General features: G+C 29.7%; 1 protein-coding gene across 8 annotated transcripts in view; it reads right to left on the bottom strand.

Moving 5' to 3' along the window:
* LOC143044735 (uncharacterized) overlaps nt 1–13,419 on the bottom strand; it is a 74,281-nt gene that overhangs the window by 12,932 nt on the left and 47,930 nt on the right. For 4 of the 8 annotated variants that reach the window (XM_076216848.1, XM_076216847.1, XM_076216846.1 and 1 more), the window contains one exon: nt 1,138–1,232. In XM_076216848.1, coding sequence (XP_076072963.1) covers nt 1,138–1,195 — 58 coding nt within the window. In that variant the 5' untranslated portion in view covers nt 1,196–1,232. Of the gene's footprint in view, nt 1–1,137; nt 1,233–8,552; nt 8,657–11,174; nt 11,246–12,167; nt 12,193–12,290; nt 12,365–13,419 lie in introns of those variants that run through there. The other 4 variants (XM_076216850.1, XM_076216853.1, XM_076216852.1 and 1 more) reach the window with 4 other exon arrangements.

The raw sequence follows: 13,419 nt of genomic DNA, 5'->3' as shown, positions 1-13,419 counted from the left end.
CAATCTTACTTTGTACTTGTACATTCATATTTTAGGAGGATTGTTTTAAAGACAACTTGTACATTCATATTTTATGAGGATTATTTTAAAGACAATTTACTACAAGGTGACTTTCAGTTTAAAGTTTAATGATTAATTTCCGAAAGTGCTTAAATAATACTTTATTATCCTGGGAATATGAATGTTACTGCCTTTTTCCCAGATAAGTTTTTCACCTATATCATACCTTTTAGAAACACCTATTTAATGATAAGACAGCCTAAATTTTAAAAATTTGATTGCATGTTACATAACTTGGAGAAATATTGCATTGAAGGATGGAGGAAGGTTTAATAATGTCGCCCATGCACTAATTTTTTTTTTTTTTATTAATGCAAATATTAATTATCAAAGGCGAAAAGATGACTGTTTCTAATAATGTACAGAAAAGTGCAATTGATCATTTTATTAACATATGTGCTAATTGGTAAAATCCAGTATGATTACATTAAGTAAATAATATTTTTTTTTTTGTAGGATGACAAATTTGTTTATAAAGTTATCAGTTTCATATAATTTTTAATTCTATATTTAAAAACTATATATGTATTTAAGCTAAACTAATTTGGCATTTGAGAGCAAAGTGTCTCATTGGCAATCTTACCACATCTTCTTATCTTTATATAGAAAAGTTGTTTATTACTGCAAGAATTATTCTTCAAAATAAAGAAAAAGTGCAAGGTAAGTTTTATAATTCTATCAATTTCTTTACAAAAAATTTGAAGACAACTTTTACATGGATTTGTCATAAACTTAAATTCTCATCTAGACTTGTCTTGATTTTATAAATGGTTATTAAACGAGATGGGGGTGCTATAACATGCCACAACAAAGTGATTACATATGAATAGGTAAAAATGGACAGGGTTGCTTTCAATATCATAGCAGCTACATAACTTTTTGACTACTGAACGTGTAGCTATAGTCCAGCTGCTAAATAGGTCTAGAAAGCAGCTAGGCTAGCTTCACATTCAGTAGTCAAAAACCTATGTAGCCCTATGTAGCTGCTACAATATTGAAAGCAACCCTTGTAAAAACATTTCACCATAACTTTGTTGCATAGGGTATAATAACATAATATTTGTCATATTATATTACCTGTGAATATTAAAACATAGAATCCAAGTATTATAACCAAGGGTAAATTCTTAATCATTCTTCAACTCATGTGTCTAGTTTGGGTTTCAGCCTTTCTGAAAAATAAAAAAAAATACATATCAACATTATATTCCTTATACAATTAAAAAATACTTAAATCCATTAATAGATTTAAGACCTAGACTGTTTTCTCTAAAATTACAAATAAACCAATTGCCTGAGAAAATTCGAAAAAAATGCTTGCAGAAATATAATTTGCTTGTTCATAGCCAATCATCTACTAGGTTGCTGCTAGCTAGAATCTGGGAATGTAAATTATTACAAGTCTGTTATCAATGCAATAATGCAATCAGTTGAATACCCCAATAAGAATAAGAACTCCAACTCTGAATTTGAAGTGAAATTTTCCAAGAGAATATTTTCTGCATACTGTTAGTATAGTCCTGTTTCTCATTATCTTTCTCATGTCCATTTGTACAGAAAAGTTGATTCAGTACAAGTCTAAATTTTCCAATATCAGATAAGGATGCAGTCGGATAGATAAATCTCAGTAAATATTGAACTCCAAAACTGCTGGTGTAAGTGATTTTTTACTGGATTGATTAATGTTGAAAAGATAGGGTTGAAAAGATAGGATTGAAAATGGGAGTGATTGAAGACTGATGGGATGTTAGTCATTTACACATAGCTAGATTCCAGATAATCTGTCATTGACTAAACTTGTTGTAGGCAGCAGAAGTGGATTTTTTCAAGCAAATCAGAAAAATAAAAAAAAAAAGTATACATATCTTGACAGATCAAGAAAAAAGGTGTTTTGAATTCTTATATTCTTTGTATGGGAGGGGAGCATAAACATCATATTCACTCCCCCAAAATCACATACATGTAATACCTTTGACAATCATAGTTATTAGATATTACAGTAACTTAACTGTAAGTGTTGCTCTCCAACTATTGCAATCTGATTAGAGCAATTTGGTCAGAACTTTGAATAAGTTACAATAGGTGGAGAGCAACACTGACAGTCAAGTCACAGTAAATATTTGTGTGCCTCTTGAGCCTCAACAGCCTTTGTTTTCAATTTTTGCTTAGAACAAGTTAATAAGAAAAGAGCTTGAACCATTCTCAAACCAAACTGGATATTAATAGGAGGCTTTTCTTGAGTTAAATTGTGGCAAGCATGTTGCATGCAAACCTCTTAAATACTTAAAATTCAGTGCATTAAAATTATTATTGAGATTTTTTTAAGAATAGACTTCAACTGTGAGATCAATTATTGTGTTTTTAGGAAAATCAGAATATATAATTGGCTGTTTTCTGCTCTTAGGTCAGGTTGTTTCTTTGACATATTCCCATTCCCATTCTCAATTTTATGCATCAAATTTATATACAGGCGAACTATAAAAAACACAAGAATGTAATTTCACATTATCAGATAAGGATCTCTGGAAAACAACTGCAATCAATCCCAACATAAATTCTTAGGGTCAATGCATGCATTGTTATGAAATTTTACTGCTGAATTTATTCATGAACATGACTCAATTTTGAGTTTGCAAAATGATAAGTACTTATACCCCTAATGAATGTTTAATACATAAGATGTGGTATTGATTGCCAATAAAAACAACTATCCACCAGAGACTAAATGACTTGGATGTGTGCAATCAGGTTGCTGTACAGCCTTCAAGAATGAGCAAAAGCAATTTTAAATGAGAAAACTTGAGGCTTGATTTGTGTACAAAAACTACAAACAAAATATATGATCTGTATGACAAACAACAACCACTGAATAACAAACTCCTGACCAGGGACAGACACATACATAGTATGGCAATCTTAAACATGTTTGTGTCTAATCTGGGACAGTGGCACAACAGCACAACATAGGAAAAAATCAGTTGAAAAAGGATTGACACATCAGATTGATAAAAAAGCAAAACAAACAACTAACAAATACACTGTAAAAGACACAATCATACCACATCTTCTTTTTTCTACAAAGTACCGGTAGTATATAAAAAGTACATGCAGGTACTGAAAGCTAAATCCAAGCAAAAACAACTAATAAACAAATCAATTATCACAGACACAATTAGGGGTTTAGTGTAAAGGCGTCATAGTCTTTTCTGTAGTAAATTTGTGAGGGTTGGTTGCTTTTTTGTTAATTAACATTTAACCCTACAAATCACTTATATATTCATATTTTGGAATTATCAAAAATAGACCCATACATATTGTGAATTTCCCTTTCCCAATAATTATATCTTTGTCCATATATAAGTCAGAGAAAAGCTCAGAGAAATGTTGGGCATATAGCTTATAAAGACATATTTTCTAGACCCCTGTGTATTGTTATAGTCTGTATGGTTGACTTGTAGCTGATTTGGGGCTATTTTGGGTCTTAGGTCGCTTACATATTGACGTTAAAACAGCCCACATCATTCTTAACTTGAATAACATTAATAAACCTTGATCATACAGTCATCAGATCACAAGAATTCGATATTTCCAATGTTGAGACTCAGTGCTCATAAAACTTTTCATCAGGTATTTCAATAAATTAACAGAGTTACCTATGAGAAATCAATGCCATAAAACCTGTTGGTAATCTTTTTTATTTGACATGAAATCTACAAGTGCTAAATTTATACTACTGTGGTTACATGCTATTCAAAAGCAAACATTCCAACCACCCACACTTATACAGAAGTTTTATGAATGAAATTAGTAGTAAGGCCAATATGCTTTAATTCTTAGATTATCAGCCTAATATTCCCTTTTACCCAGATTTTAGCCTTTATTCAGAACAGACAGCATGCTACGTTATTTAGGATCGAGATAAAAAGTTACTAAATAAGCAGCTTTATATTTACAAAATATACTTTTACTTAAAGGAAGATGGGAAGTAATCTATTTGAGCTGACCTCAATGTATATATATTGAGACAAAAAGCAATGGCAATGCACATTTCCATTAATATAAAATAATATAAATCGATAAATTCACTTCTCAGATAACTAGAGTTATCTCCCATATCAATACGGGGACAAACTCAACAATCCTTTTCACCCTTTTGTGTGATTAATTCAAAAATATGAATATATAAGTGATTTTCCCTCTCTTGTCAGATTAATTTTTAGCAAATAATATAATTGTGGCCTAACTGTTGATTATATTTTGCAATCTGGGAACTGATCTGTAAACTTAATGTTATTTGTCTCATTACAAGCTTCCTTCCCCTTCCAGCAATAAATCTATATATTATATTGTATTAACCTTTACAGACTGTGGAATTAGCATACTAGGTGGAATAAACATTACAGGTACATATAGAATGGTCCTGAGGTAATATAGGTGCAATCTATATTAAACAGATAGGATGGGTATGCAAAGCAATGCTAATGTATATTCATCATAGGGTTTTGAGTACAACACATAGAAACTATACAAGAACAGCCTGTGTAAATTTTTCACTGACTGCATGATCAAAGCCTGAATATTAGCAAAGTAGTGATTTTGCAAAATTGACATATCACATATACTTATTTTTATTCAAGAATTAAATGCTTCTTTTTGTAACTTCATTGGGGTGTAAAAGCGTTGACCGAAGTACATTTGGATGAAGCGCGGAATCGCTTTATTCTAAAAATGTGCGCACGGTCAATGCTTTTACAACCCTATGAAGTTACAAAAAGAAGCATTCAATACTTATAATTACATTTTTTTAGCTAGGATAATGAAAACACGATTTACATCAAGTTTTTATTTAATTTACCTGTGCACTTTAATATGGGACCTCGTGTCATCATAAATGATAAGTTTTATTGTGTGATACAAATGCTTAAGGAATAACACGTGATGTGCAGTTAGCCAATCAGAATAACGTATTATAATGAAACATACATCTAATGTAATTATATATATCCATGTCATTGAAACATTCACTTCATGAAACTTTAGGGTCCATGGGGAGAAAAACAGTTTCTTAGATACACAAGTTCTTGGGTAGAATCCTCCTTAAAGGAGTTCCTGTTGCTTTTTACAGGGTACATAAATGTACCAACAAAATAAAATGTCCAATGAAAAAATGTTCCAATCCATTACTTACAGATTACTTTCAATTGGCAGATTAGAAACCTTAACAACCCTTTTCCACCTCTTGTCAGAACTTTTGTTTCTGTTTTTTTTCCTTGTCATGAAAATGTCTTTAATGCTGGGAAGAAGTTATAATATAATTGATAAATTCACTTCTCAGATAACTAGAGTTATCTCCCATTTCATTACAGGATAAGTTCTTTTATAAATATACAGCTATGTTTACAATATCTTTCTGGCAAATGTCAATTAGTCTAGACATCTCACTGTCTTGAAAAAAACAACAATCACTGCTAAAACTAAATAATGATGTACAAAAGCAAAAGATTAGCATGCATAAATTAAATGAATGAAATAAAATTTTAAATATGGTTCCTTCTGCAAGAAACCCATCAAATACATGCAGCTTTACACATTTTCATTTTGAATGCTGGTTTTTTTTTAACCAACTACAATGTATAGGCTTGTTATATTATAAATTTACAAAATCAATGTCTGTTTCATAATCCAAGCTGAAATAATGTCTGCCATTAAGTATTCCTCTTAATGTGAATATGATGTGCCTTTCAAAGAGACAGCTTCCACTATCTAATGTGGTTAACATGTATATGCTTGTATAAGTTAGATCAAAATACTCTAATAGATTCTCTCATTTTTCATTTTCCACTAAAACAAGATAACAAACTGTTTTCTAATATCTTGAAATGGTGCAACTTATATGGATTGGATTAATAAACCCTACTAAATCATTGATAAAATGTAAACTTTGTTGTTCGTGGGAGTTAAAGTTTTGTGGTAAAATAGATTTTGTGAAGATACATTTTTGTAGTTTCAGTTTGAGAAATAATTATTTTTTAATGATTAATTTTTAGTTGAGGTTTTAAATTTCATATGAAATATTTATTCATAAACAGACAAAAATTAAAACTTCAACATTGGTTAAAAAGTAAATAAAAATTTAGGTATAAAATTGAAAAATACATAAGGTGATAGATCTATATGATGCTAGACTTGTTTTGCATAACATCCAGTGGCAACTATTTCATGCATATCCAGGACAAAGATTTACATAAAAACGTGATAAAAAAATACTGGAAAACAACAAGCAATCAAGGAAATTGCTCTCTTTTTTTCTTTAGGTACAAAAGTGATGTGCACTACACAAATCATGCAAGGTTTTATTCATAAGGGTCAAAGATCAAAGTTGAGGCCAGAGTGACGTGACCTTTGTATAAGACACCTATCGCTCAAGATGCAATTGCATACCAAGTTTGTTTGACCTAAGTTTTACAGTTCAAAAGTAATGAACCTGACATGAATACTTTGATAAAGATCAATTTTCAAATGTCAAGGTCAAGGTCAGAATTAACTGATATGGAATATAACAGCTCCCCATCTAGGTCCATGATGCATCAGTATTCCCAATTTGATCAACCTAAGTTCCATGGTACAAAATCTATGTGCCAGACATGAAGCCTAATGGACAAACAGGCAAGACTGACAAGGTGATTCCTATGTATTATAAACCCTTCTAATTTTGTTTGCAAGGGGCACAACAATGATAAAAAGGAACACTTCATAAGAAATAAATCATGTTATCTTGGTGTAATCAGGCTATACAGAATTTGACAAAGAGAGTTGAAAATGCACCCACGGCACAGAATTTTTTATAAGGTTGTAAATTCTTCAACAAAAAGTGAAATAGAAACTAACAAAAAGTACCAGTGAATGAAGGGTACATGTAAAGAGTCAATGATAACTTTACCATTTGGACAAGCTTTCCCCTTACCAATGGAATGAGTAATGCATAAAGTTTTAGGGAAAATATTCAGCTGACCCCAAATATTGAGCACTTATTTAACCAATAATCAGAAATTTTCATTTTTTGTATACACCTGCAGAAACTAATTACCCTAAATCCCCTGAGTATAATTCAAAAGATTGATGTGCAATTTATATTCGAATTCTAACTGATAAACACAACTTTATTTTTTTTCAATTATTGTTATTTTTCAAATTATAAAGAAAACAGTGTGTTCATCAATAATATCATATCTTCAATAAAAGACTGCAAGTCCCATATGATTTAAAAATATTTCCTTTTTATAGATTGAATATGAAATTAGTCTGAAGATACTTTCTATATGGCATCTTCTTAAGTTGGCGTAGGTTAGATATTTTATGGATTGTAGAAAATGTGACATTTTAAGGATATTTTTATACATGAATAAAAGATAGTTTAAACAATGTCCCTTAATATAAGCTGAAATCTCTCTTTGCAAGGGAAAACCCCTTTGTCAAATCAGTAGATTTCAAAGAGTTTGAGAAATCGAGGAAACACTAAATTGTACTATAGATGTTAATGAAGAGCAGTTATATCCAATAAATAAAGATTTGCTTCTTCTTTCAATGGACAAATGATAAAGCAAAAGATTTGAATATCTTTTGGAAGTAATAACATTTTTTTTATAACCGGTTCCATGTCTAGCTGACTAGTTCCCATTCTGAACAAACATTCAGTTCTCTTAAAATTACACCATGAAAGTAAAAATTAGTCCACATCAAATGATTCAAAATCAGATGAATATCAATGTTTTGCAACAAAATTTGTGAAAAAAGTTTTGGTTGCTTTTTGGTTCTTTCTGTGAGAAATACATGAAAGATTCATCTACCGCTATAGGAAAGTAAAGAAACCCTAAATCTGGTCAGATTCCTGACCTCCATTTTTCTTGTGTTTTGTTAAATACCAGATGATTTAAGAAGCATTGGTTTTAAAACAGTTATTTGTGTCAGGGGACTCTTATTAGTAAGTTACATATTTAAGGTCATTCTCCATGCAAAATGTTATAAGAAAGTCATTTAGAAATACTGCAAAAAATAGTGGTGGCATGTTATTATAGTTTACTATGGTATATAAGAAGAGAATTGTTTGCAAACCTGTTCAGGTATTATGAGCCATTCAAATGTAAATCAAAATATGTTTATCAAATTAAGATAATATAAGTTTTGCTCCTTTGATATAGCAAAAAAGGGAAGTTGAGTTTTTTCCACTTATGAAATTGATATGCAGCAGTTGGGTCCAGTTTATAATATAACAGAATAAATTTTCACTCATAGAAAAGCTACAGTATATATGCTCCATCACTTTTATACAAAAGATTAATAAACATCATATTTCACAATAAAATATCTTGAACTGAATGTCATCCTACTTTGTATTAAGGTTAAAAAAAACAATTACACAGTCCTTGCAATATTAGACCGAAGATGGATTTTCAAAATAATCTAATTAGTTAAAAAGTTAAAAGCATTCCTACCTTAAGTGAAAAAGTACATTCCAGTTACACATTTATATATCATCTATACAAGTATCTCTAGTTCTTATTTGGATATATGCTAACCAAGCAAGCAGCGAGGAGATGAATTTAATTACTATGTGTCTATCACATACAATAAAGCGTAGTACTATGAATATTGCGCATCACTGGACAGTATTATAATGCCTATTAATAATTCAAGCAAAAAGGTAAATACGGCAAATGTTTCTATGTATATTAATGCCAACTTTTATTTGTTATTTAAGGACCAAAATCAATTTATAATCTTCTGAATTGTTATAATTTTCAGGGGAAGAGCTAATAGAATTATTGAGTAAATATTTAATAGCATTATACCATTTTCTAGCAAACCATATGTGCAAGGCTTTTTATTCTTTGCTTTGATATCATGCAAGGAATCAAGTTTCAGTGTTAGGAACAAGCTAGAATTCACAACTATTTGGTCAAAGAATATGTGTTTTAATACCTAATTTTAAGCTACTTGAAGATGACAATTTGAATCATTACATGATGCACAGGTATTTACTTTATCAATGCTTGGTCAGGGGTGGATCCAGCCATTTCTAAAAAGGGGGGATATTCCAAACATATGTTCTACAATACTATGCATCAAGATTAAAATAACAATTATACAATCATTACAATATTAGGCCGACAAATTTAAAAAAGATGTATTGATCGTCCAAAAAAAATATAACAACCAAAAACAAGAAATTTCTTAAAAATTATTTTTTTCTTGGGGCTATACCACAAAATTTGGGCCAGGTGAAGGACCAAGTGAGCTAAAAAAGTATAAGCAGTTTTATTACTGAGTCAGGTATTGTATTTCAAAAAAAATTGGGTTAAGGAAACAACTAAATGATAATTTTAGTTTACTTGTAGTGCAACCCTTTATAAAAAGTAGTTTTTGAAAGTCTTAATTAGAACCTGAAATTTTCATTTGATACTATTTCATCCTATGGGGGTAGCAAAACTTCTTTTTTCAAACAATAGTAATAGACCAACAAGTTTACTTTCCGCTATAATGTTACAGTTATTTATATAATATTTGATTTTATATGTATGCTTTACCATTTCTCTTTATTGCAGCATACAAGATCTACCTAGTCAAAAGGGGGAGTAACTCACATCAAAATCTAATTCACATCAAATTCAGAATTTAAGAAAGGACTTCCTGAAAAGGGAAGCTAGAGCTGGGCAATTTGTAAGCCAAATATTGGCTAATATTATGCACTTTGAAAGTTCAATAATATAAATTGCAAAGTCAGTATTTGTTTCAATAAATTATTAAATATCACATCAAAATAAATCACTTGTTTAATTGATTTTCAAATTTTGAAAATAAGTTCATTAGTTCAATAACATTTAAAGCTTCTCTTTTGGAATAATAATATAAAATTGATTCCAAATTAAATTTCAACTGATCACATCTTGAATTGTTTTTTAACTTAATTATTTTGGTAATTTTGTTCATCTTATTATTATATAAACAGGTATTCTTCAATTTTGGTGAAATAAAAAAAATATTATAAGTTCTACAAATCAATGTAATATCTTCTTTTTTTTTACATGCAAAATCCAATATCAGTCCTTAACAATTTTTTGTAGAAGTATATTGATAAACACATACCTTAAAATCATGTATGAATGAAAGTAAAACGTATTTTTTGTTTATGAATACTACCTTTGAGGGGATAGGAAACACTTTATAGCTTCCGTATACTTTTTAAGTAGTGCACGCTTACACAAGTGTTTAGGTGATGGGATAGGAACTTGAAAACTTTCATCTTCTTATAGGGATAAGCACAAAATTCATGGAAAAACCAATATAATGAAATACATTTTTCTTAAGCTACAGTTAAAAATTGCGAATAATTGAGTCAGCATCATTTGTTTTCACTAATTACATTGTTTTTATAATTTTATAGGACCAATACAAGGACCTATTTAGATTTTAAAGTCACAACTACATGCTTGAGACTTATTATATTATATTCCAAAAATAAAAAGTCAACTTACATCAATGAGCAATTACTCCTAGTATAATAGTTCTATAAGGAGTGGTCTGACATTTAATGAGTTTTGATGTAATTGTTGAACAATGTGTAGATCTCATCATTATGTGACATTTCTACCCCTGTAAGAACTTACTGAATGTATGGCCATTTTCAATATAAAAGACAAAACTTGCATTAAACCACCATGTTCATTTTCTTGCCATATCAGTTGGCAGGCAGGGTAATCAGACACTTTTTTAAAACTAAATAACCTAATGATGATTTTTATTTTTTTTTAATTTCATTTTTGAGAGTACATATTAAAGCCTATAATTTACATCTGACATTGTAAGAGAAGCTTTAACGTGATACCACTCCAAATATAATAACAATGTTTTACAGAATTTCTAATTTACGAAATCATATAACAGAAATTATGTCTAAAATTAAGTATGTTGCTTAATTTTGTATTATAATGGAGATAAATCTACTATTATTTATTTTAAGCTTGCTCTTTATTTCATTCGATCAACTATATATGTCACAAGGTTACCTCATTTTGTCAAGAAAAATAGGGTTAGAAGAAATAACTGATAATAAATACCTTTTTCTTTTCTGACTATTTCCTGGTTGACGACCAGATCTAAGACTGAATACAATTAAACTACACAAGGACTTTTCCACAAAAAAAATTAAACAGGGGTATCATTACCATAAACGTATATTTCCTGTAATTTGTTTAGATTGTGATCTACTATGTCTCGTTTTTTACAAGATAATGAAACTACCCTAAAGGTAATCCTTTTATCTTGCAATCATAATTAGGTCAAACCTAGCCTTTACTTCTTACCCTTTACATACTTATTTACCTATCAAATGATTTTTTACATTTAAAAACATAGACATTAATCTTGGACTTATTTATTCAAATGTGTTATTTAATACTTTGAAACAAACCATCCTTGCTTACTCTCCCACTTAATTTCAGTTTTTGCTTACAGATGCCTTATTGTTATTTTAATGACTGCCATAAGGAAATTAAGACTGTCCAATGATATGGAAATTTAGACTGTCCAATGATATAGTCATGTAAGAGTTGATCTATTAAAAGGATACTTTAGAAAGTACTTAATTTCATTTTATATTTTTTTCACCTCATTGTGGATGTAGATTCCTAAATCCATCCGTAATGCAGGTACTTCTTTTGTCAGGGGTTCAATTTTTCTTTTGGTGAAAATCCCCAAAATATCCTATTAATTCATGCACAGCTTATAACATCCCTTACCAGTAGATGAATTTAACACCAAATGTTTGGGAAGTCAAATATATACCATTTCTAAGAGCTACAAAACTGAAAAAGCCTTAACAGAAAAGCCTATCAATTTTCTGAGCTTGAAGGATTTGAATCCTTCTTTGTAGTTTAATTGCATAATTCATATACTGATCATTTAAAATTCAAATTTTGCATGTATCATTAAAATCATGCCATTTAAAAAGCACTGGTTACAGGGCAGATGGTACAGCTAGTTTCTGTAAACAAAATAGATAATTATGGTATTTAACATGGCATTATCTAAAAACAAAAACAAAACTTTACCATCTCATTCTGGAAAAGAATGCTTAGCTAAGTCCTTTTTTCCCTTACAAAACAACAATTCCCAACTATATTGCAAACTGAACTTTTAACATCTAATAAAAGATGGTTGTATTATTTTAAAACCTTTTTCAAGCTGACTATTTTCACCACAGGAGAAGAAAGTATAAATAAATAATGTGTCCACTGAATCTGTAAAAAGATCAATTGATCTGAATTTCAATGAAAGGTCTGAATCAATGAAGTACACAGTTCATTCAATTTCTAAGTCAATTTAACTTTTCTGTGGGTCAAGGTAATAATCATTTTAGACATGGCTCCAGATTAACCACAAAAAATGAAGTATCACTTTCCTCATTATATAACTATTATAATTCAAACATAATCTGGCTGGCCAAAGTTTAAAATGTTATATAAAACACCAGATTTATTACTTAAATCACAGTGGTAAAACTCAATAAAGGTGGTTTAACTGTTATATCAAAATACATGTAAAACTGTCTTATGGAGCTTATCTTCTGTTAACTTGTTTAGAGCTTGAAGTGAATGGAAATAGGGTATATATCAATGAGACAGAAACCAAATGACATATACATATAACAAAAAGACATCTATAGGGCAACATACAGTCTCAACAATAGAAGGCTATTTATACCGAGTATGGCAAGCTCTAAATCTTTAAGTCAATAAAATGAAATGCATTTATTAGAATCAGAACCAGTTTGGAAATCAACATTAATTCTCTAAATATAACAAGTATTTATATCCTGTGTATTTATATCATTTGTCACTTTCCTTAAATGATGAGGAATGGGTATTGTCCTCTGTAATGACAATTATCAATGAGGAGTGCATGGTTTCTTTTCAAACTCAAATCTTATGAGAAATAGTATTTTTTTTTAAATTCATTTTATTTTTAGGGTAGGGGTATTTGTGAGAGATAGCATTGCAGTAAATCAAAACAGAATATAAGGCCTATATCAAACAAAATTATTAGTATACAGGAATATCATATTATATTGTTAGATTAATAAATAAACCTTTTTGAAGCTAGAAGCCTTGAACATTTATATAAAATTTTATTTATCAAAGAATCTATCTTGATGAAATACAACCTTAGGATAGACATTATCTTCAATCATTACAATCAAGATAAGACATGTGATGTTACCACTTGCTAATGATTTGTTGTACATTGAAGTTAAATTATTATCTAGGTACAAAATGTAGTACTGAGTGGATAGATTAAAATGTG

This window comes from Mytilus galloprovincialis, chromosome 9 (assembly GCF_965363235.1).
Source record: "Mytilus galloprovincialis chromosome 9, xbMytGall1.hap1.1, whole genome shotgun sequence".
Taxonomy (NCBI): domain Eukaryota; kingdom Metazoa; phylum Mollusca; class Bivalvia; order Mytilida; family Mytilidae; genus Mytilus; species Mytilus galloprovincialis.
Note: the sequence above shows the minus strand (reverse complement) of the source record. Positions and strands in the feature narration are given on the sequence as shown.